Below are 27,216 nucleotides of genomic sequence, written 5' to 3' on the forward strand. Positions count from 1 at the left end.
CAAAAAACAGACTTGCAACGCAGCGGACGCGGCCCACTGACACACACATTTCTTACCGTCCTTTTCGTAGAAATAGACATAGGCACCTCAGATGAAACGAAAGTAGCTCATAGATTAACAAAGTAACATTTATTGCAATGCTATAGGTACTTTTGATACAGTTTCATAAATAAAGCAAGAGATGTTCAGAGTTACAGATTTAATTTATTCAACAAATTAATAAGTTACGAGTTAATAATAAGTATCTAAATTTGATAGTATAGTAGTGATACACTAAGTACTAATTCTAGCTGGTAAGGATTTACGGAGTTTCCTGAATTACACCAATCCGCTTTACAAAGACAAACTTTATACTCAGCATCAGCAAGCCTAAAAAAGGAAAAAGGTTTAAAAAAATCACCGCTGATTAAATACATACAGTAACTTATTTAAGAAAAGGTGGAAAGTTTTTTTCCTATAAGCGCTAAATCTGGACCACGAGCAATGTTTTGAAAAATTAGTAAGAATTTCAATATATTGCTGGATGCTTAACGTCACACAACGAACACAATTCATTGTGTGTATGTACAATGCGTTTTTATTGCATACATGGGCGAACAAATTCACGGCCTATCTGTAGTCAAGCTGGAACACATAAATTCTTCGTGGCAGAATTAGGCAGGAGTGTGGCAACTGCGGGATCACATAAAAATTCAAGTAAAATATCAGTCCCATAAGTTAAGCAAAGTTTGTTACTGATAAGAGCCTCGTTGCCTCGTGAGCCTACTAAAATTGCTGATTATCACTACCGTATAATCAGCTATTGATAGTTAAATTCCAAATAGTTATATTTTCTTTTAGATACCCATTTAGTGAAATACGGATCTTAGCATCCTCTCGGAAATTTAAGAAGTACGTGAGTAGGTATCCCTAGTGGTAAGTAAGTAAGTGGATATTGTATGATAGACAGCAGGTTACCATTGACGATGTTCATAGGCGGCAGTGACCGTTTACAATCAGTTTATCTGTCCGCTCCGCTATCTTCGACAGTAATACATAAATAATCATTAATAATGCTCACAGTTTCTGTGAAGCCATTCAAGACTCGGTATGAACCAGGGTTACTTAATGTGAAAAAAGTTAGGTACCTTTCGTGTTTACATGTCATAGCTCTTGTGGGTAAAGACATTGAATGCGGTAAGGCGTCGTTTTTACTGGGTAGATAACAGCCTCGTTGAACCAACCACGAATTATGTGCCCTTGCCATCCATGATCTTACGAAGCACATGGCATTTTCTGTCAAAGAAACATATCGGATATTCCTTCTCGTTAATTGAGATAAACTCAATATATGAAGTTTAGATTGATTTGACATAGGTACAGTTTAACGACTGGCGGCCACACTGACGACAATCATCCACGGGAAAGGTAAGCGTATTATTGGCTAAACGGGATATGAATTCGTTAGACAACATTACTCCGGACGAATGTTGAAAAACATGATCGATAGCCGAACAAGCTTTTGTCGCCTCACCGATATATTTTTTTTTTCGATATGGGTTTTGACATTTTAACAAGATCGCAAGTTTGAGATTTTAATTAGTTAAATGAATGGATGCATAAGGCCACTTGAGATGCACACCGAGCTTGACACATAATCAAACGCAAATAAATATTTTTCATCAAAATAAGTAACCTACCTTCTGAACAGTTAACTAAGAAATGTCTTGTGCTATTAAACAATAAAACCGAGTGAACAAAATCACCACCACATCCATTCCATTCATTCTGAGTGGCAGAACAATTATAACACAGCAATGATACACTTGTTTTTATACAACAAAACATCAACAACAGAACAATATGTTGAAGAGATTTTAAAGAAGTATAATAAACTTTTTTGTCCATTATTCATACCCAATAATAATAATCAGGTATCATAATGTGTATTATACACAAAAGTGCAAACAATGTAAAGATTTATTATGCTTTATTTTGATGCTCAGAATTGTTCAATCAAATCAAGTTAGTTTAAAGGTGAATTATCTATGTTGAAAAGAACCTTCTTTCCAAAGAAAAGCCAACATACAAAACGTTACAACTTCATTGCTTTACGTCATTTTACGCAGAGGCTGTTTGAGGTGTAGGTTCCAATCGGAAAGCCAATGGTTTTACGTGTGAGAATTGGTAGTGGTTATAATCCTTAGATCAATTATTCTTTTTGCGTATGACCCACCTACGATTCAAGTATCCAAAGAGAATATAACTAACAAGTAAACTGCGTTACAAAACTTAACATCAATACAAATATGTTTTGCAAAAAAGTTTTGCATTAACCGCCTTACTAAAGAGTTTAGTGAATAAATGTGTACTCAGTTAATATTAAATCTATTTAGGAACCTACTCTACAGAGATCTTCTGCGAGTGCACTATCTCGGAGAAGGAGGTAGCGAGGCGCGTGAGAGATGCACAAGCCCGCCGCCGTCGAGCGGGGGCCAGTGAGGCGGATATCGCCTAAGCCCTGGCCCTGTAAGTGTTTTAGGTCCCCCTCGTATGTCAGTCTGGGGACCAGCGTGGGGGTCCTAAGAAGACGACTATCCAGCTGCTCTTCAAGCGTTTTACGGAAGAGCATCCGGGTGATGAAAGACCGGCTATCTTCGGCCCACGCTGTTTCTGACCCAGCGGGGTATTCCGTGGGATAACCCCTTCTAACCGGCGGCTTCGGATAGCCTGCAGACGGAGAGGGCTGCTGGTCGTGGCGCCGACCGCCGGTCCGGCGTCCCGAGGGGGAGGATGATGGGAGAGATGTGCTCCTCACTAAACGCTTTACTTTCCCCCTTTGCTTTTTCATAAGTTCTATCTCATTCAGTTCGGACGTGGGTTGTTGAGCGACAGGAGGTTATACTCGGTTCGACTCCGACATGTCCCGCCCTCCGTCCCCAGTGGAGGGCGGAAGTCAGGCGATTTCCTCCTTACCCAAAAATAACCCTACAGAGATCTGTAAATAAACACACATATACACATAGACATTTCAGAGCTGTGTAGGTAACCGTGGTATACTTTAAATTGGCCCCATTTGTCGCCTGCTTAGCTTCAGCCTTCCGTAGGAAAACATGATAGGAATCAGTGGGATAGATGGGTAGATGATAAGATTCATCAATACATATTTTGCGAGTATACTGTTTTAGGTAGTACAAGCTTGGCCTCATGGTGTGTCTAAATTTGTGGGACTTCCCAACTTTTTTTGCTATAGATGGGTAATGGCCGAGCTCACCACCGGTTCACAGCTGGTAACTGCAGCCCAAAAATAACACAATGTAATTACGGTCGCCCGCATTCTCAGTTGTTATTTTGTATTGCTTAGATGTATGAGTGAGGGTTGATCTGTTGAAAGGCACGAGACTCCATTGGATGCGGGCAGCGGAGGACCGGTCATTATGACCAACCTTGGGGAGGTCTATGTCCAGCAGTGGATGTCTATGGGCTGATGATGATAAGTGTTAAGTGGTTGAGGTCGAAATCTCGATTCTATTATAAACTATTTCTCCCTACACACTGGTATGAATAAATGATTCCTGACAAAAATAAGCAGGTACTCAGTACCTACAAGTACGCGGAAACAATACGCCCTATCACGAGTAAATCTCGGTAGGCGTTTGACGCGCGCTGGTTTAATACAGGGAATACTGTTGTCCATCCTCCGGTGAAACCTTTAGTCGCCATTGACGACATGAGAAGAGATGAGGTGTTGCTTTATCCCACAAAGCCAAAAATCCCACAAAGTTCGACTGGTATTGTAATAATAGCGCATCTTATCATTCAGACTTCTTCTGCCAATCTTTTCTTTGGATTTTTCGCACATTCGACCCATAGTTGCTCTAACATTTAGAACTAATTGTAAAATATTTTTTGAGCTTAATTATTAGTACCTATTTTTAATTATTAAAATTTTGTTATGTACTCTTTGCCATAAATGGGTTAAGCTTAAGCTTAAAGGTGGCTACCGGAGCCCAAACCTATCATCACTTGAGGCCTATAAAATCAAACGCAGCTAAATCCAAGTCTGTCAAATATTCAGGTAAACTACAAAAATCCGCCCTAAACACGTCATTACGGATCCTCCCGATTCATCGAAGTAGGTACTGCTCTTGCTAGGGCCAGTGTTAGCAACACTCCCGGTTTGAGAAACTGAAATAACTTTGTTCAGATAGCTACGATATTCTTTATTTTAAAGCAGATTTATAAAGAATGAGAATATTGCTAATAATCTGAATTTTAAATGATAAAACTTCGTTTATTAGTACTTAGTACAGAGTAAAAATTAAATTTTTGAACTGAATTTGTTAGAGATTTAGCTGCATTTGTTATCATGAAAACACTAAAGCGTGTTCAACTAACTAAACAAGATAGGGCCATTGTTAATCCATTTTACGACATTAAGGCGTTTAGCTGCCTTTGATTTTATAGGCCTCACTTCATATCGCCCTTGCTTGGAAGAGCGGGTCTAAAATTTTGAGAACTTTAATCTCTATGAGGTTTCAATTTTTATTGTACAAAGGCGGTCGTCCCATAATTTAAACTGCAACACATGACTGCAATAGGCTAGATGCTGGTACTTACCGGTCGTCTCAATACGGTTTATGACTAGTAATCACACAAATTTGATAATTTTCGGGTTTCGATTTACCTGAACACGAAATGGTTAGAGAACAACGCATCCGAAATATTGCTTTGCGGTCGGAATTAAAAATTACTTTAGAGTTCAGAGGGTCTTCACCATACTTCCTATAAGAAAATGTTCCGTTGAAACATAACAAAGATTTAGTTAAAACAATTGTTTCTAAAATATTTATGACTATTATGGGTTTCAAAACACACATAGCACGTTATTAAAATTCATAATTTAAATGACATCTTCATGGCCAACTAAATAACTTTAAAAGTGCGCACTATGTAGGTGCCATACTTTCGACGACCTAAAAGGATTAGCTTATAAATAAAATAATAACAGTTATGTAAATTCTTCAAATAATGTATTTCGTAGTTTTCATAAATTGGTATCTAACCACTATCGGTGAGGTAATAACTCTCTCGAAACCGTCTTCGTGAGCTACCTACATTCTAAATTTACAATCTAACCAAGAATTTTGCGGGAATCAAACACACCGAGAACGATACAATCAACATAATATTAAGATTAAATGTGTCCAATACAAGGCAATAGTACTTAAATGCAAATATTTTTATATGCTCTGTCCACAGGCATACCACACCGCTGCACAAACTCGACAAATCTTTTAAGTAATTTACCCTTTAACATCAAAATTTATAAATTGCTGTAGCAATAACAAATTGATAATGATGAGTCAGCACTAGGGATAAAAGAAACATTCTTTCTTAAGCACAACTATTACCCAAAAATGTATTATTAAATTCCCTAGAAACCACAGTGCCTAAATTACTAGGACCAAAAGATTGAAATTTCAATATTTTTAATGTGGATCTTTTCATAGTACCTCATATTTCATTCTTCCCATTTTCGTACATAAAATATGTCAAAATATTCAATATATATTTTAGAGAAGTAAAAATCTTTGACCTATGAAAAAAACACAATTCAGTCCAAATAACTAATAATTTACCATATCTACTAATACAACATTTTTTTCTTTAACAGCATACATTTTAGATAAATAGATTAGTAAAAACATTTTAATAAAAGGTTGGTTCATTTAATCTATTTATCTTTTATACAAATTTATTATTATTATCATCGTCTAAAATTTTATGTTAAGAATTACAAAATAAAGATGACAACAATAATAATACCAATCTTCAAGTGTAGCAAACAAACAATTTTATTCCTCAAAGCACAAAGTAAATAGATGTCTACTTAAATACAACAAGTGATATATTACCAATTTGCTTCATTACATGTTGTACTGTTGATGAATAAAAGAATGTTTTGTATTAAGAAAAAACACTGCTATGCTAATAGCACTGAGGTTGAGAGCATAATTAAAAATTAGAAGAACCAGAGCAACAGCCCTTCTGGTAGTATTTTTTATTGTTTATTTTAATATTCTATTCAAAAAAATTAGTCCCATAACATAAATGTTGATTGAACTAATATCGAATGGGTCCATTCTGCTCAGTAATTATTATTATTTTATTTGAATTTAAAAGTATACATTTGAAAAAAAAATATATTTTTATGAAGCACAACAACATAAGAATTTTTTAGGCAAGTCTGAATTATTCTTGGTGTTGTAGCTACCAACGAGAACATCTCTGGCACTTATGAAATGAACATTTAATGAACTTAATATTCTCGTCAAGGTTGTGGAAAGCTTATTTTGAATCTGTTTAGCTCACTGTCCAGTCTAGACCCCAACGCTCGGAGACCTTGAGCTGAGCTGCAGCTGCATCTTTCAATGAAAACAAATGAGTCATTTCTAGTTCAGTTTTAGCTAATGCAATGGCCTTTTCAAACAATTCTAGTGATCTTCTTAGGTTTCCCCTGGAAATAAAAAATAAACATTATGTAACTCACTTGCATCTGCTTACTTGAAAACCTACAACAGTATTTTGAGATATGACTCAATCATTCAATATTTAAATAAGAATGTATAAGTATTATTACGAAATAAAATACAAACTTCCTATCTTAGATTGTTACATGCTTAGTGATAAATACTTGATAACAAAATTGTCAATAGTTTTCATAAGATACATTTCAAAGTTATTTTTAAGCTTATTATATAACAGAAATACTGTTAAGATGTGTTAAAAAAAAGATTATATTAGAGTAAAATTATCTAGATACCTTTGTACTTCAATGGTGCCCAAGGTTTCATAGGCAAAGTCACATTTGTCATCCATCTCGATTGCTTTATTTATCAATTTAACAGCTTTATCAAAATCTGTGCTCTTTTGTAATTGAACAAGTCCCTTATGGACATACAGAGTAGCATTATTTGGATCTACAGCAAGTGCAGCATCAAACAATGCTTCAGCTCGACCCCACTCTTGTTGATCTGACAAAACTTGTGCATACAAAATATAAGCTTCAGCACATCTAGGAAATCTTTCCAAAGCACTTTCAAAATCTGCTCTGACTTGAACCAAAGCACCAACATTCTTATTAATCTGTGCATGTCTATAGTCAGCATAACATTTTTGAATATAGGCAATGGAAAAATCTGGATTAAGTTCTACAGCTTTAGCAAATTCAGCAGTTGCCTCATCCATTCTCTCTAATAATAAATACACTTGTCCTCGGTGATGATAAATGTCAGAATTGTTAGGATCTAGCTGTGCGGCCTGAGCAAAATCTTCTAAGCAACGTTCTGTATTTTCGAGCTGAGTAAAAAGTGAAGCTCGTTTAATGAAAGCATTGACTTTGACTTTTGTAGGAGCATCACTTTCAATAACTTTTCCAAGATCTGCCTGAGCTTCTTCATGTCTACCTAGCAATAGGTAAAAGGTTGCACGCAGCAATAAAGCTTCATTTTTAAAAATTCCTTCTGCATCTATTTCTTCAGTACAAGCATCAACAATTGATTCATAATCTAAATTGTCAAGGGCTTTCCTAGCTTTAGCAAATCCATCAGTTTCATCATCCACTTTTATTTTTGCAATAGGGTCCTCTGAGAATGCAGAAAAGTATGTTTTGATAAAATGTTTTGAAGGCATGACTGGGCTGCGTTTAGCAAGTGCTTCTCGGGCATGCTGTCGGCCTAATGCTTTAAGAATACGATCAGCATTTACTAAGGAACTCTGAACTTGGAATCTCTCGAGGATACATGCAGATGTTACATCTTCAAGAGCAAGCACAAGATCGCCACTTTTTTCCGCAGCACGAGATCGACGCAGAAATGCTTTTACATACTTTTCGTTAAGTTTTAATGCAAAAGTGCAATCTTCTTTAACTTGTTCCCACATTTCTCGTTTTTCATAACAAGCAGAGCGGTTTTGGTAAAATGTAGCAAGATCGACAGGACGGTCTGGGGGGCATGCTTCAATTGCTTCATTGTATAAAGCAATGGCTTTGTCATATTCTCCAGCATGAAAAGCCCGGTTACCAGCACCTTTTAGTTTCATGGCGCGTTCTATGGCACTTTCGGATACCTTAGTAGTGTTTTCTTCATTATCCAAAGATATTGTCGTTTTTGCTTTAAGTTCTGATGCTTTCTTCTTTTCTGGGTCTTCTAATCTATTTCTTAGGTAAAGGTAACCTAAGCCGATAGCTATAGGTGCACCGAGAAGGATTGCCAATTGCCATTTCGGAAATGGTGTACTACCGGTAGAAGCCATATCCTCAAATTGTCACTCGGTTTAAGCAAACATTAAATCGAATGTTTGTTCGTAAATAACTTAGTTAATATTGTTTTATAGTTTTAAAGAATTTTGCTACATTTCCTTTTTTCTTTACATCTCCTTGACATCCCGTGCACGAACGTACTTAACCAGAGATTTTTAAACCATAGATTTTTTTATTTAATTCATTCACAGAGTACACAAAGGAAAAAGAACGCATAGAGCCAACTCTTTTGTGATAAAATCTAACGCCATGTCTTTAATATAAAAAATGAAATGGGACCTTTCGGTCATTTAAATCAATTCAGATATCTAAATTAATGAAATACAATTAAACGTTAAAAAAATAAATTGTAGGCAGTGGCTTGACTTCGGCCCTGGCATTGCTGAAGTCTATGGGCGACAGTAACTACTCACCATCAGGTGGCCCGTATGCAATAAAAAAAAGATAAAAAACCCCGTAGGTGTTTTATCAAATAATCTCACAGTAAAATATGTAATAAACTTTGAAAGAATCTGAAAAACGTAATCAATTTTGTATAATTAATGCACTTGCATCAGTGTGGGAAAATTAAAGTTTACAGGGCCCAACGACGTTGTCTTATCTCTCCTGATTCAATTCCATTTTGTTCACTACAATATTCACTTTTTACATAACAGACGTAGCTTCGGCCTCTATTACAAAAGTTTGAACTGTGTGAAAATATGACAACGTTCCTTTTGTCATCCATTTTTTTAGATGGAAGGATTATTGCTGGTCCGAAGGCCTTTTCTGTTTCTATAGGACAGGCGGGTGAGCACGGACTATGTTCAATGAGCGAATCGAATGAAAAAACATCATCAAGACAATGTCACCAAGAATTGAAACAAAATCGCTGGTATGACTTTTTAGGTTCTTCAAAAAAGCTTACGGAAATTTCAGTAAATGGCCTCTATTTTACCAAGATTTTATTTCATTTCATCTAATCTCGTTTCATATAATTTCATCCTAATTGATTAGTTTTAAGTAAATAATTAATTTGACCTTTTTTCTCTCTATTCCATTTTTCAATGTTACAAAAGAGTTAAGACGGTATGGTACAAAATCATCGCCTTTCCTGTTGGAAAAATGGAACTGTCACCAAAAAAAATGTCAGTTAACACCACAGAGTAAAATAATTTAGTGATATTAAGTGTATAATCTATGATTTAGTGTGAAGCCTGGATTTCCTCTAAAAGTACTTAGTTTGAATATATTTTATTATTTTTATTATTATAAACATTGCAGGTTTTTGTGTGACGTACATACAATAAAAAAAATTAAAATTGATGCACTTTGAGAGAACATGTATTCAAACATGCTTCGAAATAATTTAAAAAATTTGGTAATACAACTTATTATTTGTTAATAACTATTGTTTGTTTTTAAGTTCCTTATAAACTGAAATGAATCCTTTATAATTTTCATAAATATTTATTCGAAGGGTTGTGTTTCAGATAAAAAGTTGTCGTAGTGTACAACTTCAAATAATAGATTCTGTTGGGACAAATCATATAATAACAAATCAAAGAAGATTTAAAAGTGACCTATATGAACCTGATTACCTGATTGTATGTATACATAATATTCTTTTTGTAACTTGAAAATAAAAAGTATCTAAAGTATCTGTCTTTCAACAGAGCTTACAACCTGATGAGCCAGTCTATGACTGTTTGAACTTGCAACTTAAAGGTTATGATTATGCTATATTGGAAGCGTGCCAAAGTCAGATCCATAGATATGCTGAAGTGATGGGATTACAAGTAGAGGACTGGTATGGTATATTTCTAGAATTACCAATATTGATTGATGTTAATGTTCACTGTGTGTTGAGGATGTGTAAATAGCAGGCTACATGTTCAATAAAAGTTGTCGAGCCAAACTACAGCATATATTCAATTATGGAATTACACTTCTAGTTTACAGCTTATATCATTATGTTTTTGCACAGAAAGTCTTATCTCGTTTCCTTAATTTTTATACAGCACTAATTTGAAGGAGGTGATTTTAGGAAGGTGTTTGACACCCATGTGCTTAAGACCGTAATTGCAGAGTAACGGGGTGCACTCAACTGCGAGCTGGGGCAATAAATGGTTAAACTGAGATTTTTCGCGGCACCAGTCTGTTTGTGTTCCAGCAACAGTAACAAATTTAAATTGTAACATAGTCCATATTCCTTTTGGTAGTCCAATTACACAAATCATACAATAAATAGGGCTTTCACTAAAAACTTTTTGTACAGTTGGGCGACCCCTGCTCAGCAGTTAAAGGTACAACGGTTCAAGCCAGGTAGTACTGCTCTAGATGCTGAATACCAATTGAATATATATGAGCGCAATGTTCAGGTAAATTTCAAATACAATATAAAATTGTCATGTAACCGTAACACTGATTAAAATGGTCTTAATCATATAACTAAGCAATGAAGATTACCAATAACATCTTTGCTCTCTCTTTCAATAGAATCTTCTTTTTTAAAGCTTTAATACAGCTTCCTTAGTTTACATCAGTGATTCTCAATCTTTTTTCCGTTGCGGCACATATTTAACGATTTCAAAATTTGGCGGCACACAAAAAAAAAAAGATAAAAATTATTTACTTACTACAACACACTGCATAAATAGTTTATAAAAAAAAAAAAAACTTCAGAGGTGTCAAGGGACACCCGGATGGAACGAAGTTCCTTTCGATTAATTAGTGAAGGAATTGTAATTTTTTTTTTTTAAGTTATAATAATAAATTACGGCATTATGAAGAAGAAAAAAACAATACTATGAACTAAATTACTATTGTTGAAACGCTATCTCGAGAAACTGTACTCATTACGCGGACCAATCGGATACGAGCAATGTCACGCGATAAGCACCTACACGTTGATTGGTCAGAATGACGGATCTAAAAAGTGCCGTGACAACTTTTCGTAAGAATTTTTTCCGTCTAGCCCCCTTTCACAACGCGCGATAAGGAACTTCGTTCCAAAAATTTTAATATACGAAATAAACTAAAATATACTATAATTTTTTTTTATTAACATTATTATATATTCGCAAAATTTGGCGGCACACTTTTGAAATTTGGCGGCACACAAAAGTGCCGCGGAACAGTGGTTGAGAATCACTGGTTTACATATTCTTGAGTAGGAATGATCACAATGATAATAGTTTAATGATTTTCAAGTTTATAATTTTTTGTAATTGCTGGTATGTTTGTATTTCTTTCTGTTTCGGAAGAATCACACTATCCACTATAAATTTACCACCTCACCGGCTAGGCTATAGACTATCCACAGCATTAAACAAACCTTGATAGATATGTCAAATTATGTCTTGATATAATAATTTTCATTTTAGGTTGTTGATGTTCCTGCATGGGCTTTGGGTACTCTGCTTCGGGTATCAAGGGCTCTTTTACCGGAGGGATGCACTTTGAATGTTCATGAACACACTCCTGAACATGAAGAGATTAGATATGTGCCAGACAACCAACTTATTGATCTGAAACAGCAACTAGAAGGCATGGGTGGCAGTCGTGCCGATAAAAAGAAAAAGAGATAAAATACAGAGTAATAGTTAGTTATTTAGAGAATAATACTAGTATCGTTTTTATTATTGCAATAAACATTGCCATTGTTGAAATTGTGTTTGACTGAATTATGAAGGGTAGAGGTAAGGAGAACCATCTCTGTGTGTGAAAAAGTGTCCTTTAAAATCTGCTATATAAGGGCGGCGCTATAGTAGCAACCGGGTAAATTTCAAAAAATGCGTTGACAGTTATTAGAATACGATAAAGAAATAAAAAAGGACGAAAGAACTGTAAGCACTACAAAATCACAAAAAGTATTCTATTTAAAGCTAATAACAAAATGCAATCGATGTCGCCACGTTTTACCACAGCAATAATTTTAGGTTATATTGACGAGATTAGTTTGGACTACGTAAACATGTGAGATCTTGTATATTACACTGTCACTTACTACTGTAGTCATTAAATATATTAAATTTCCTAACTCAGCATACTTCAATCAGTTAACAACTGCTCAATGCATATCCACCCTGTGCCTATGCTAGCGCCATTTTGGAGGATTTTTAACTGTTATTTAGTGCTGGAAGTGGGACACTTTTTCAAGCTTCTCCCATATGAGACGGTTCTCCTTACTTCTACCCTCCATAGACTGAATATAAAGCGGCACCACAGACACTATCTTTTGAAATATATAACTTAAATATTTTTCAAAAATATATTTATTATTATTATTTTATGTATATAGAGTCGAAAACGTACCTACACACATGATGACGACAATTAAAGTTGGATACCGAATGCCAAATAAAACTGTATTTTGATGCCGTCGTGGCCTAAAGGATAAGACGTCCAGTGCATTCGTATTGAGCGATGCACCGGGTTCGAATCCCAGGCGGGTACCAATTTTTCTAATGAAATACGTACTCAACAAATGTTCATGATTGACTTCCACAGTGAAGGAATAACATCGTGTAATAAAATCAAACCCGCAAAATTATAATTTGCGTAATTACTGGGGGTAGGACCTTTTGTGAGTCCGCGCGGGTAGGTACCACCACCCTGCCTATTTCTGCCGTGAAGCAGTAATGCGTTTCGGTTTGAAGGGTGGGGCAGCCGTTGTAACTATACTTGAGACCTTCGAACTTATATCTCAAAATGGGTGGCGCATTTACGTTGTAGATGTCTATGGGCTCCAGTAACCACTTAAGGTGGGCTGTGAGCTAGTCCACCCATCTAAGCATTAAAAAAAAATAAAAAAATGCCTGTTCTGTAAAGTTAAGTGTCAGTAGATGCTGACTGCGATCGGAAACCAAAAATGGATTTCGTGGTAGGTACAGTTTTTTTTACCTAATCGTTGGTATCCTGAGGGACAATTCCATCTACGCGGGGTCTGGTAGATAAGCTCACAGGACTAACACTAGCCGTAAAGCAGTGTACACTCAATCTACCAACGGGTCGAAATCCAGATTCACTGAGAAGATCTCACGATAAATTCGGTCGGTTAGATACAGTAGTTAGGATTACTAGTCACTAAATTGATAGTGGACCGATGTATTTTATTAGAGTTACAAACAATTTAATCGCCCAGGAGGAGTCTATTTATGTACCTACAAACTTGAATGCCGCCAATAATCTTGAAACTCAAGCGACAATTTTATTTGCATAACGGCTATTCAACCTTTTGAGCCAAAACACATGAAGACCCCACAGCAGAAGTAGTCAAAATTGTGGTCTAAAAGGTAGTTCGTTAGCATTGGCATAGTTGTACCATCTGAGGATCTTGGCAAATTCATTGGATAAGACCCGAGTAAACTGGTCACGTACTTTAATTGAATAAATCACTGAAGTATTTAGCACTCAATGGTACCTATTACTAATATTATGTGCACTTTAGTTATATACCTATCTAATAAATTTGATTTTCGAATGCATGCATACGTATACATATTTATAATTTATAAAAAAGTATATGTGATATGATCTTTAGTTACATCTAACTTTCATCTAACATCTAAATTTATAATCTTTACTAAATTTTGTAAATTTTTATTTGTTTTTATATTTCTTAAAGTTGTTAAGTTACTTAGTAAATGTTAATTTACTTTGAAATCGCAGCCCCTCAGACCACGTACCCGTGGCGTTTTGCCCATAGATTATACACTTAATATATTCGAGGTTTTGCCCGCTCTGCCATCCCATAGGTACGCCACTGCTCATAAAGTCGCAAACACAGAAACGCCTCTGTATATATCAATTTTACTTATGTCCCTGAAAACAAGATAACTTTTAATGATAGATCACAATTTATGTTGTAAACGAATTAGATGGGCTAATCGCGTCCGTTCATTCGGCCTTCATTCACTGGTATAATGATTACAGCTGATGTGGATAAAATTATGTGATCAGACTTTCGGTTTGCCGTCAACATTATTTTTTTTTTTTAAATATTAGTGTGCAACACTGATTATATGTTCAAATAAAAGGTTCAAATCAAGAAATCACTATGCGATAATATTCGGTCATAAATCAGAGGATACAAACGAGAATAGCGACCAATGAAAGATTCTACATATACTACACCCCTAATTTTCAATCACATGAATAGATGAGATAGTAGGTCTTCCCTAGCACCAACCTATCTTCCTTACTTTGTTTGACAAATTCGTCCACTACTCTGTTTGAATAATAGCGGTAGTGCACGTTAGGAGTACCTACCCACCGGCTGCTACCTCATTGGCACACAAAGCCATTGATAAAATAATACCTGGCTCGATAAAATTACTTTTCCATTAACTGGTTAATGTAGTCTTATTTTTTTATTCGTATCGGGCCATAACCAATATAAACAGTTTATCATTAAATTCTTAAAAACAAGTATCATTTTATTGTTAATTAAGTATGTCTAGCGGTCGACGCCTGTGGACTGAAAGAGAAGGAGAAAGAGAGATGTATTCTAGTAACATTTTAATTTCTGCAATTAAGTATAGTACAGGGGCAAAAATCATAAAATAACAAGGATAATAACCACGGCAACCATTTGCTTATCTTAAGAGAAAATTGCGGAATAAAGGGGAAATTTAATTTAATTAATTTAATTAACTGAATAAATAATATACCTAAACTAAAATAAAAATAGGTAACTAATTTAATTAAAATTTAAAATGGCAACTTCAAATGGTTTCGAATAATGATACTAAATATTGAAAAAGAACGGACTACCGACGGTAGAGATACTAGAATAATATGTTGTAAAAAATATTAGCTCGAGTCATTCAGACAGAAAACGGGAGTACATGAGCATGGGTTAAACGCCACTCAAACTCTCTCTTAAACTCGATAGTGAATAATAATAATCAAGTATTAGATTATATAGAGCAGTACATACACTCACAGATCGATTTACCCAATAAGCCTTATTAAGAAACGTTACCCTTTTAAAGTTGTGTTTATGCAACGTAATACAATATCGTGCACTATAATGACGTTTGCTTTACTAGTCAATAATCAATCCTTTCTCCGGGCAGCAAAATGATCGCCTGTCTTGTAGTTTGCGACACCGGCTAGTTTAAAATTTGTACCCTACAAATATGCAATATGTTCACTATCATTTGTAAATAAATTATAATCGTATCTAGCTAAATCAAATTGTTCAAAGTTGGTTTTAGAATAAATAAATAAACAAATAATGACAAGGTCGTGACCGTAATTAAAATCATTCCGTGACCCCACAGAGTGTAGCAGTAAGTGAATAATTTGTATTTAGTCACATTTAAAACAAGATAAGTATTCAGGACGCGCGTCAACATGTGTACGTAGAGCCTATAAGCACGAGTACGCACATCATCTTCAGAACAGTTAAACTAGATGTCGAAATAATTTAATTGTGGTTTCTATCGAGGTTATATAAGTCAGTTGCAACTTCTAAACCATCAAGGTTTTCAAAAACACATTTTCAATTTTGAATTGGTAATAAATTGCGTCTTTTTCATTCAAGAAGATAAATTATAAAAAACTGCGAGTTTATTTTTTGTGCTGTAAGATAGGTAGATAGATAATTATGTTAAATGCCCCTTGTGGCGAGGTTTTAAGTAACTGATACGGCTGCTTTTCAGGTTTGTTGATTTATTTTGGTTTTGTTTTGTTTTTGGTTGGTTTTGCAAAGTTTTCAATTTCTAAACCAAATATGATTATTTTATTATACTTATAATTGGCTAACGTAAGCACAACTAGCGTACAAAAATTGGCTACAGTATAAATACAACCAACAATCGTTCACAATGGTTGCAACTTGCTTGAGAAATGTGAATGAAGTGAATGACTAACTCACGTTCGAAAGAACAATCATGTTTGAACAATTATAATTATCTTCTATCTGTATAATTATGTACCTCTCCATCTAACATTTATTTATAAACATTAGGGGTTCTCCCGAAAAAACGACTTGTGTAACTACAGCTGACCCCCATAGACACAGCTCACTGAGTTTTACGCCGGATCTGCTCAGTGGGTCGCGATTCCGATGTGGTGGTAGATACTGCGAAGCATTGCTCTTGCTATGGCTAGTGTTAGCAAATTCTTTTAGGTTGATCCTGTAAGCTCACCTACCCGTCCGGGCGTAGTTGGATTACCCTCGTAGGCTACCAGCGAATAGATAGAGAAAATTAATAAATTATATTTGAAGTACCATTGAAGTTCCAGGTAATATTAAAAGTTGTTATTTTTTAATGAAAAGCGAACCCGTCGAATAACCTTCGTATTGATGTTAAACATCTTGGGTTCTCCTTGTATTACCAAGATGATTCGAGGCCCATATCTTATACTGTATCTACTATAATCTAACTACATAGGACGTGCTCTTGTTAGCAAAAGATACCAATGGCAAAGTGAAAGTGAAAAAGATATACTTTAACAATTGGAAACAAAATACACGCAGTCATCGTGGGAACTAGAGTCTGATATACTCTTTTATTTATTTATTGCCCTTGTAGGCAGACGAGCATACGGCCCACTTGATGGTGAGTGGTTACCGTCGCCCATGGACTTCAGTAATGCCAGGTGCAAGCCAAGCCGCTGCCTAGACATACGTTTAAATAAATACAGATATTAAATACCTGTTGGCAATTAAGTGTTTGTTGGCAGGAATTGGCCCCTCTTACCCGTTAAGCGATTTCTGTAGCTTCGACATGATTGTTTTAAAAGTTACTTTCCTTTACGTACTCTTTATAAGATGACTTGATGTAGACGTCAAATTAAAATGGGATTAGTGTAGTGGAGCTCGATGGGGTTTAGTCGGTAGTCGGTTCTGCGGGGCGGGTGCCTCGCGCGTCTTTTCAAGGTGTTCCTGAGAGGAATTGGAGAAGGAGGAGGACCTCAGTCTTCCTCTTCTCTGAAGGCGCCGGAGACCGATATAGCCCTGTCTGTTACCCCCTCGACCGGGTATCCGTAAAGGGATTTCCCAGCGTTAAAAAAATAGTAGGCAGCGGTATGGCTCTGCTCCTGGCATTGCTGAAGTCCATGGGCGACGGTAACCACTCACCATCAGGTGGGCCGTGTGCTCGTCTGCCTACTAGGGCAATAAAAAAAAACAAAAAAAGGGATAAGCCAAAAACTACTGGTCAAATCTTGATAAAATTGTAATGGAACCGCATGAGTAGATAGCACTATCCTTCAAATAAATAAAAATCTTCAATATTGGTTCACCTAGAAAAACTTCTAAGGTTCACATAAAAACAGTCGAATTTATAACACTGTTCTTTTTGAAGGCAGATAACAAAAGTAATTTTAACCATCTCAAAGAAACTAAGAAATGTGTAGGTACTTTCTTCTTGATAATCATCGTTACTTATTATATCGGCACTACACACACACAAAACGTCCTAAGTGATTCCACTGGTTTTTTTTTTTTTTTTCATAAGATATGATTTCATTTAACCTAAATCCCAGAACGGCAAAGGATTACATATCTCTACAATTCACATGATTGTAATTACAATGACCCTCGCAAACTCTATAGGTACTTGGTAGAATCTTGTGAAATGTTGGTTTTATCATTGAAACACAGCATTCAGATCGCGCAAACTACCAAAATAGTACCAACATGAGACTATTAAGTCGTGACTCGTGATGTCTTTATTGTATTTACTCGAAGAAATATGTAACAAAATGGTAGGTACTTATGTAGTGCCTATTAGCCGTATTCGCCCGCTTCACTGGGCATTAAGATTAACATTATTATTTATTATCACTATTATTAGGGTGTCCAACACTTATATAAATATTAGCCTATCCATTAAGTACATGTATTTTCGACATGGATACCAAGTTTCAAGTCAATCGGATGCATGATTCAGTAGTTATAACGGATCATCCGTAAAAACCACTGTAGATTTATATATTACTATAGGTAGATGAAAAAACATACGTTCCTTAATTTTTCGTTACATAGCTTTGAACAAAAAATTTTTTTACTGATTTTCCTGTGGTACCTTTTTAGCTTTAAGCCTCGCATTCGACGAGTTGGACTAGAACGGTGACCGGTGCTTGGAATGCTTAAAAGCACCGATAGGGGGTCGGGAGTATATGGTAGGACAAGCTTAGAGCGACGGTGGTTTTGCGTTGCCCCGTCGCCTGGTAGCAATTAAAGCTAATAAAAGCGTATTAACATATATGTGGAATTGTATGGGATATGCACGAATATTACACAAAAAAGCAGTAGAAGCTGTGAGAACGTTGAAGAACGTTACAAGATATTAGGCAAAATAACAAACCCATGGCAAAGCGCATTACAATTTTCGCAATGGTGGTCAATATGGAGGCGAGAATAGGCAATTGTCCAAATGTTAAACAGTTTTCCGATTTGTTTGTTGAAATTGATAAAGATGTGTAGCCAGCCAAACCTAAATATGGCACTGTCTCATTCGAGGCGGCGTATGTGTTAGCGGAGACGCCGCCATGGAAGCTGGAGGCGGAGTTGCTCGCTGCCGATTATCGGTGACACAGCGAGCTTCGTGCTCTGGCCGTGGCGCGTCTCCCCATAAGTGAACTACGGGCGCGGAAGGCCCATTCTTGGTGGTCCATGCTCGAGCCGTGGTCGAGGCGGCTGGCCAATCCCACGTGGGGTCTACGGACCGTCGAGGCGGTTTACCCGGTCCTTGATGACTGAGTGAATCGTGACAAAGGACGTCTCGTCCGGTCTGAGGACCTTTCGTCTGGTGCAGATGCTGACCCGATACGGATGCTTCAGGAAGTACCTGCACCGGATAGGAACTGACCCGACGACGAAGTACCACCATTGTGGACACGACCTGGACACGGCGAAACATACACTAGCTGTCTGCCCCGCTTGGGAGTGTTCTAGTCGCAAAGATAGGATCGGACTTGTCGCTGCCTGGCGTCGTGGCGTCGATGCTTGGCGGCGACGAGTCCTGGATGGCTATGCTCGACTTCTGCGAGTGCACCATCTCGCCAAAAAAGGCAGCGGGGCGAGTGATGCAAAGCTCTTCTTACTACGCAGAAATCCGCCCCCACCGTGCAGGGGGTCAGGACCGGGATCCCATCCTTGACCCGGAACCCTAAGAGCCTCGGGATCCACCCGCTTTGTGTGGGGGGGGGGACCAAGGCGTGGCGTGCTCGGCGCGCTTGCCCGTAATAGGAAACCGGGTGATGGTAGACCGCGTTCCTCTGACCAGTTGACCCGGGATCAGTTGACTTTCTCCTGTAAATAAAAACAGACGGAAAAAATAACCTCAAAATTCGGGTCAAACAGTCCTCATTAAAATATAAACTTACGTAATTTTTTTTCTGAACGAGCTGTTTTGAGGTCTTGCAACGATCCAACTACAAGAATTAATGTCAATTTATAATATAATCAGGTGTCAAAGGTGAAAGTGTTGAATAAATTTCTCTCTATTCTACGAGTATATAATTGATTTGTTTAATTGTCTGTCTGCATCTGGATTTTCATGTATATTTAATATATAATAATTTAAACAATCTATCTTACAATTTTTAAGTTGGTGTGCCTATGATGCATGTGAGAAGTCTAAGCCTACCAAAAAACTAAGGTAAAAGCTCCTAATACGGCGGTAGTCAAAATCGCTTCCTATTACGGTGGTATTTCTATTTTCGACATTTATTCTTGTTTTATTCAGTTTAAGCTCACCAAAACGGAATCTATTTATTCTAAATCTATTACTTCATAACATAACTGACATTTTCAAGTGTAGCATATAAACAACACTACAAGATCTATCAGTTTGTAGCACGGCATCAACGTGGGAGGAGTTTCCATACAAACGCGGAACAAAAAAATAAGTACACTAATATTTAGAAACTAAGTTTTTTGTATTAATAAGTCGTTCAACTTTGTTAATGTGTTATTTATAGCATTTTCCTACTATTATACTTACTTTTTAAATAGCTTGTTTCATATATGTAACTCATTTTTTACTCAAAAAATCAGTAACAAAATACCGCCGTAATACGGTACGAATTTTATAGATCAATCCTAATACGGTGGTATAACTCCGAAATAGGAAATATACTGGGCATATTTAATTGTTTATAACTTTCAATTTATTAAGTTATTGAATTAGTTCCAAGTTTAGTTGGAATAATTATTAATCTTGTAAATTAGAAACCATATTCTGCGGTATGTATTATTCATTAAAAATCTAGTTAAATATGAAAACTGTCGAGTGCAAAACGTTGGTTTCTTAAAAGGGGTAAAAATAGGAAGGTGTATTTTAATTAATCACAAATCATTTATTTTGTATAACTGTTGACTTGAGTTTTACACATCTGGGCCAAAAAACTGTTATCGTTTGATTAAGTATTTACATTCTTTGTTTATCGAAATTTTGATAGGTCAGAATTAGGATTAAAAAAATACGAGTAGTTTTCCTATTACGGTGGTAGTTATTTCCAGGTAACTCTGTGTTAGGTTCTATGATCTCCTATTACGGTCATATTCATAGAACATAAAATTACAAGTTTTAGGATTCCATAGAAATAATAGAAAGGTTATTTATACTTATTTTACACAAAAAGATAATACAATAAAAACAGATTTAAAGAATGTCTAAATACTATGTACAAAGGCGAGCTTAACTCTTAATGAGTTTTCTTCCAGCAAACCCTTTTCAGAGAGAAATACGATGTATAAGAGGGGAATAGTGTACAAGTGAAAGGTTATTTAAATATATTAAATACAGTGGATTTCATTAATAACGACCTCGGTTATAGCAACGTCGAACTTACGTCCCTTGAATTTAAAGCATACTTTCCTAAGAAATTCATTCGGTAAGAGTGACTTTGGATACTATAGCGTCAATTTCGGGTATAGCGATTTGTTTTTATGAACCATTTATGACAGATTCCCAGAAATCCCGTACAGATATTTCTATTGAGTCGGTAAAGGCACAAAGACTCATTCATAAAACTATTAAACTTTCTTATCTTTTGTTTACATTCACAGATGACCATCTGTGAAACATTCACAGATGGTCAAGCAAATGCTTTGTTTGTTTGTTCCTAAGCAGTCCTCAATAAATTTACCATTAAGTAATTCTATTTTGTTCATCTTAAATATGTATAGCTCTATTCAGACAGCAGTGGCAGCGGCCGCCGCATCATCCACCGAACATTTTTATCCTTTCAAGCGATACTGATCTATAAAACAATGTAGATAAAGTTTAAAATTCTTTCAAAGCTGAAAGTGCTCTTCGCACCTTTTTTTTCTCCTACCAATGCTGATAGCCTTGGCAGGCTATTTCAGCTTCCCCTTGACGTGTAGATGATCTCATGGGGCTCAAACCGGGAGTGTTGCTAACACTGACCCTACGAAGAGCAGTGCTTCGAAGAATCTACCACTGGATCGGAAACGCGACCAACTAAGAAGATCCGGTGAGAAACTCAGTGGGCTGCGTCTATAGGTTGATTTCTTCTTCGAGTTCTTCATCGCAAGCGACGGGTTCGGCGAGGACGGTAACCGGTGCTTGAGGTACCTAAGACACCGTTAATGGATCGGGAAGATCCGTAATGACGTGCTTAGGGCGACGTCGACTGTTTACCATTCGGTCCACAAGATCGGGTAGGCCTTCGCATCGCTGCCGGCCGTTGCCACCGATGTCTGAATTGAGCCGAAAACTTCACTTACCTTAAGTTTACCATTAACTTTAAGTCTAAAAAACCTTAGTTACTCCTTGTATCATCAGCTATCTATTAGTGAAAGTCTCGTCAAAATCGGTCCAGTCGTTCCAGAGATTAGCCGGAACAAACAGACAGACAGACAAAAATTGTAAAAAATGTTATTTTGGTGTATGTACCGTATATATATTTATATGCATGTAGTAAAAAGCGGTTATTTCAATATTACAAACAGACACTCCAATTTTATTTATGTGTATACATTCGAAACTCCCTAGAATTCTCATGTTAAAATACAATCCAAATCACTTTTAACGGCGTTAAAAATGTACTCTTCTTTCCGAGCCGACCTGTGTGAATGCACTGTTATACTTACTAGGTACATTTGTATTATAAATTTCATTAAAAGTGGTCAATTAATCCAAAACTTACAATTTAAGTTCTTCACATTTATATTATTTACTTAATAAATATTATATGTTCGGAACTTAATAAATATAATTTCTGACCCTCTGTATTAGGAACCGTCTACCGCAGTAATAGGCTCTGACCTCAATCATACCTCCGTATTAGGGAAAATCGACCCGGCTATTTAAAACATTTTTTTAAATAAGTAATTTCTAGAAAATAAACATAGACTCAACAGTAATACGAAATTTAAATTCCATTTTTGACGATGAAAATTTTTTCCATCTTTAGAAATACTTACAAATGCTTATTTTTCTTTCTTACTTTCAAATTTTGCGAAATACCTCCGTAATAGGTGCTTTTACCTTATCTTCTGGTACTCAGCTAAAAGTTCTTGCTCTGCAATGAGTGATAGTCGTACCGACGCGACGGGATATGACGCCTGCGACTACGTTTTGTTACCCTAAATACCTCTTACACCAAACAACTTCCCATTAAGATTAAAATGCGTGTAATTCGCGTGTTCGTTTCGCAATGATGTGCAAGAGCAGATTTGGGCTCGCAAGCATAAATGTCTCGATCAGCTTTTCTCGCATGGCCAGTTGAACTTTTCGATTACGACGAAGAGTACGACGAGCGAATTAACCCACACAACACATTCACACGTTTCTCACCGTATCTTCTCAGGGGGTCGCGATTCTGACCCGGCGGTTGATTCTGCGAAGAACTTCTCTTGCTAGGGCTAGGGTTAGCAAATGCGCGCTGAAATGGCCTCTTAGGCTACCACCGAATAGGTAGGGTGAAAAAGAATCTCTTTTAAGCGTACCAATAACTTTTTACACTCTCTGTACCTAATATCACTAATATATTATATTTGTTTTTATTTATTATTTTATTGGTTCGCTTTTTGTTTTCTATTTATATTTGCTAATTCAACATGTTATTTAATCGAAGACGTGGGCACAGCTAGGTATTATTATGACTATTAATTTGTTTGAGCTTTACGCATAATCTATGTAAATAAAAATAATTGTAAGTGTGCTTGTCCTATACACTTTCCTAAACCATTCGATTATGCTGAGACTTATTACAGTTGCTGTTAGTATTTCAGGGAATATTATGTACATTATACATATATTTTAAACAATACTTTTCATAAAATAAGCTAAAGTCACTACGGAGTGTGACCGGGCTTCAATGGCTGTTAATAATTAAAATATAATTGTGAAAGAACATTATAAGCACCTTAATATATGCAATACCTATTACGTAAGTAGGTACATATGTATACATATATTATAATGTATTTATTTTTTAATTAAAATTATTTCTCCATAACATAAAGCAATTCGAATGCACATATTACACAAAACATTTATAATATTCGATAATATTAACAACATGATAATTAATAATGCTTCGGTTTTATTAAAATATTCAAAACATCTTAGAAATACGCTATGCTATACAATTAATTTTAGCCTCCACATGGCGTAAGACGTTCATTCAAAGTCATCTTCGTTGGTATTACGTGTTGTAAATTGCACAATAAAATAAGTTAAATTAATATAAATTAACAAAAAGACAAATAAAAAAAAAACAGTAGGTATATGGTAAATCATCCCAATCGATTAAAATAACTGAAATTGTAATGTGGGAATGCAGTTGTGTGAACTGAAGTGGGAACTGTTTGTAATGTAGGTACTTGGTATTAGTTTTCGTAGTTTCCTAAATGCTATGCCATGTATTCATCAACCGAGTAGAGTTAGCAATAGGCAGCGGCTTAGCTGTATCCCTAAAATTGCTGACGTCCTTAAGTGACAGTCACCGCTTTTCCCTCGGGTGACCGTCGCCTGTTAACAGAAGCAATAAAAAAACATAAGCGAAAATCACAAAACACGTACCCATACATTCGAATAGTCGAATTATGATCATAAGGAATTTAAGAAAGCATGAGATTATACTTGAGTTACCTATGTTTTTGGGTTTCCAAGGACCCAAGCTGGTTTTGACCCAGCATGGCATTTCGGGGGTAGGTACATATTGCCGGCGCCGTCTAGGCTGACTTTAGGCAGATCACCGACATATTGGTAGTAGAGTTGTGAGGAAACATGCGTTGCGCGCGAAATGCGTCATCCTACTTCCAGCCAGACTCGGATAACTCCTGATGTTCGGGTTGTTGTCTAATAGTTTAAGCTACTTGAGACTGTTCAACTCCAAAATGCACCGTCTACCGCTCCCAATGCGCATGTGTAATCAGGCGATTACCTCCTGATCAAAAAAAGTGTATCGATTTATGAAAAATAGTTGTAAGACAAAGAAAAACATTCTTTTGTTAAATTAAAACGTTTCATTTTAAGATCATGGCCAATCCAGTTCGCCGGTAATAGCCAAACAGCAAGCAAGCTTTGGACGTTCAGAATACACATATGCATGCGGCCTTGAAGAAATTTTTGAATTATTTAATTTAATTCTACTGTAATCTTGCACAAATGAACAACAGACTCTTGATTGGATTAGACAAAAAGTCATTGCGCTTTTTCATTGTGATAATGTTTTAAATAATATATTTATTTAAAGTTAATAAATTGGTTAAGATTGCTCATTTTATACGTTAAGAGTTTTATTGATTAAATTTAATTTTATTAAATGGTATTTAATGATTTTTACGAGTTGTAACATATTTGTTGCAAGGAAGCCAATATGATAAAAAATATTAAAATTGGACACCTAAGAGAGGCAGGACATGTAATTAGAATGGAAGAAACCAGAATGCTGAAACAACTACTATGCAGCAAAATGAACGGCCGCACATATCGTGTCAGGGTCTAACTCGGATGTTTAGATGGTGTAAAGCAGGGCCTCAAAGGAGTTGGTGTCAATAACCGGAAGGAGAAAGCCACAAATAAAGGAGTCTGGAATGACGTACTGGACCAGGCTACTAGGTCTAATCTTTGCAGGGTTCTATATTCAGCAGTTGACATCGACATCGGTGGGCTGATGATGAACACAGAACCCTACTCATCAAAGTCACGCGGAGCTGCGACCGAAATTAACAAACCTGCTGAGACTAAAGATTTTAATCGGTAAAATCCTCTGCTACTGGTTCCTGTGGAATAAAAAAAGTGGAACGTCGTATGATACGTCGAATTATTGGAAATGAATCCAGATCAATAGATTTTCAGAATAACTAAAGGCAAACGATAGTTGTCAACTCATAAAGCAATGAGAAACCCGATGGTTTTTTTTTCATGTTCCATACAACATACTTAACTAAGTACTTTACTACGAATAAATAATAAGTCTTAATCGTAGGTACTTTCCCAACTATTTCCTACAAAATCAAAATATTATCGGTAGTAGATATGTACATGTTGCGTACATTGACCGTCTTAGTTTCCTATTCATGGGCCATGCTTACCGTTTTATAAAACATTAAAATATTATATTTAAATAATTCATAGAAATATTACGAATTCATATCATGATAAAACACGATTACCCATTCTCGAAAGTAAGTACAAATTTTATAATTAAAGTAAATTGTTGTATTTAATTACTATCGCCACTACAAGATCTTACAAATATGAAGCGCGACCATGAACAAGCCACGGTTCTGATTAACGAATTGACGTGAAGGTATTATTTATTTATGATGCCTATCATACTATCCGATTAGAGTTCTATAGTCATATTGTAGGTATATCAACGAATATTCTAATATATTTGAAAGTTTTTGGCTTCGGAAGGACATCTGCGCATCATCATCCGCAACGTACAAGCACGGTATGTGAGAGTTGTTAGACTAAAACTCCTCCAAGGGAAGGATAAATGCCCGTCTTTTGGACATATTTCTATCGTAATTAGATACGGTTTGCATCCAGGTGGTTTCTGCGGTCCATGACAACTGTCCTCTTATTGGTGGGCGTCGATACTGCAGTGTCGTATTCTCTGTTAAAATAACTTTTGTCGTCTTAAAATGATTATACCCCTTACGCCAAACACAGGTCGTTGTGAGACCTTGACCCTTCGAGTTCCATGGCGCCAGCAATGACACGTAGCATCGAAATGATACGGCACCAATAAAATAATGCTTCAATATTAGTACTGGATTTGAAGGTTTGATGTTGAAACAAAATGCAAATTGCATGCGCAATAACATCAATTTAACAGCATTTTAATCAAATTTTTTTTCTAATTTACTTATTACAAACACTTAAATGTATTTATAATTTCCATAAATTCCACGTGCACCATTTTTCTGAGAAATTAAGATAGTTTTTCTTTGAAAGGTATGTATTTTTTTCTATTCGCCTTATGTCTTTTTACTCCATCGTCATGTGAACTATTACGATTTGAATACCGCCATCGACCTTGAGACATGAGGTCTAAGCCTCATTACGGTTGTAAAGTTTTTCGGCTATCCGACTCTTCAAACCGGAACACATTACTACGGACTAATAAAAATAAGCACAGAATTAAACCTTTTACTTGACCCTCACATAATATGCTCATCAACCTCGCCTTCTCTTAAGATCAGTTCTTTAAAAACATAATCGAATTGAAGACATTCTTAAGTAAAATAAAATCAGTATTTTCTTCGTTTTTCGCGAGTCGTTGAAATAATTAAAACCACTTTTACGGCTTAATATCGCATCTTTTATTGTCATTATAAATGATATTATCATTTCAGTTCTGAAAGTAAACAGTCTAGAATCCAGTATCCGGTAATTGGCTAATAGGTTCGAAAATCACCGTTCACCGTCCTCGTCGAACTCGACTCGACATGCGAACTAACCTATAGACTCAATCCATAGAGTTTC

At 36.1% G+C, this 27,216-nt stretch overlaps 3 protein-coding genes and 1 long non-coding RNA gene across 7 annotated transcripts; 2 read left to right on the top strand and 2 right to left on the bottom strand.

Annotated features, from left to right (window-relative positions):
- Positions 1 to 184: 184 nt before the first annotated feature.
- LOC101738841 (uncharacterized) lies at positions 185 to 4,882 on the bottom strand. Of its 4 annotated transcripts, none has more exons than XR_009974556.1 (3): positions 1,897 to 2,042; positions 1,128 to 1,275; positions 185 to 369 (listed from the first exon to the last, which is right to left on the bottom strand). XR_009974556.1 is itself a non-coding variant. In XM_021347586.3 (3 exons), exons 1-3 carry the CDS (start codon positions 4,857 to 4,859, stop codon positions 246 to 248), a joined length of 465 nt encoding a protein of 154 aa, XP_021203261.1. In that variant the 5' UTR covers positions 4,860 to 4,882; the 3' UTR covers positions 185 to 245. The 4 variants fall into 4 exon arrangements, 2 of the variants coding, with proteins under 2 accessions (XP_021203261.1, XP_004925531.1); XR_002430429.3 differs by lacking the exon at positions 1,897 to 2,042 and adding an exon at positions 1,361 to 1,551; XM_021347586.3 differs by lacking the exon at positions 1,897 to 2,042 and adding an exon at positions 4,667 to 4,882.
- A 108-nt stretch (positions 4,883 to 4,990) lies between these two features.
- LOC101739074 (mitochondrial import receptor subunit TOM70) lies at positions 4,991 to 8,506 on the bottom strand. Its single transcript, XM_004925476.5, has 2 exons — positions 6,806 to 8,506; positions 4,991 to 6,499 (listed from the first exon to the last, which is right to left on the bottom strand). The coding sequence occupies exons 1-2, from the start codon at positions 8,293 to 8,295 to the stop codon at positions 6,346 to 6,348; spliced, it is 1,644 nt and encodes a 547-aa protein (XP_004925533.2). The 5' UTR covers positions 8,296 to 8,506; the 3' UTR covers positions 4,991 to 6,345.
- An 882-nt stretch (positions 8,507 to 9,388) lies between these two features.
- LOC101739219 (uncharacterized) lies at positions 9,389 to 11,952 on the top strand. Its single transcript, XM_012689860.3, has 5 exons — positions 9,389 to 9,662; positions 9,775 to 9,888; positions 9,958 to 10,091; positions 10,560 to 10,662; positions 11,668 to 11,952. The coding sequence occupies exons 1-5, from the start codon at positions 9,624 to 9,626 to the stop codon at positions 11,869 to 11,871; spliced, it is 594 nt and encodes a 197-aa protein (XP_012545314.1). The 5' UTR covers positions 9,389 to 9,623; the 3' UTR covers positions 11,872 to 11,952.
- Positions 11,953 to 15,341: 3,389 nt separating this feature from the next.
- Positions 15,342 to 25,003, top strand: LOC134199857 (uncharacterized). Its single transcript, XR_009974507.1, has 3 exons — positions 15,342 to 15,579; positions 16,422 to 16,537; positions 24,754 to 25,003. It is a non-coding gene; the product is annotated as an uncharacterized LOC134199857 (long non-coding RNA).
- The last annotated feature ends 2,213 nt before the right edge of the window (positions 25,004 to 27,216 follow it).

The sequence above is a fragment of the Bombyx mori genome, chromosome 12 (genome assembly GCF_030269925.1).
Source record: "Bombyx mori chromosome 12, ASM3026992v2".
Taxonomy (NCBI): domain Eukaryota; kingdom Metazoa; phylum Arthropoda; class Insecta; order Lepidoptera; family Bombycidae; genus Bombyx; species Bombyx mori.

Coding starts and splice junctions, on each gene's coding strand:
- LOC101739219 (XM_012689860.3), top strand. CDS start 9,624: ATGTATTCAAACATGCTTCGAAATAATTTAAAAAATTTG. Junction 9,889..9,957: donor ATGAACCTGATTACCTGATT/GTATGTATACAT, acceptor GTCTTTCAACAG/AGCTTACAACCTGATGAGCC. Junction 10,663..11,667: donor TATATGAGCGCAATGTTCAG/GTAAATTTCAAA, acceptor TTTTCATTTTAG/GTTGTTGATGTTCCTGCATG.
- LOC101739074 (XM_004925476.5), bottom strand. CDS start 8,295: ATGGCTTCTACCGGTAGTACACCATTTCCGAAATGGCAATTGGCAATC. Junction 6,500..6,805: donor GGCACCATTGAAGTACAAAG/GTATCTAGATAA, acceptor TTTTATTTCCAG/GGGAAACCTAAGAAGATCAC.
- LOC101738841 (XM_004925474.4), bottom strand. CDS start 1,887: ATGGACAAAAAAGTTTATTATACTTCTTTAAAATCTCTTCAACATATT. Junction 1,276..1,679: donor CTTAGTTAACTGTTCAGAAG/GTAGGTTACTTA, acceptor TTTCTTTGACAG/AAAATGCCATGTGCTTCGTA. Junction 370..1,127: donor ATGACATGTAAACACGAAAG/GTACCTAACTTT, acceptor TTCCTTTTTTAG/GCTTGCTGATGCTGAGTATA.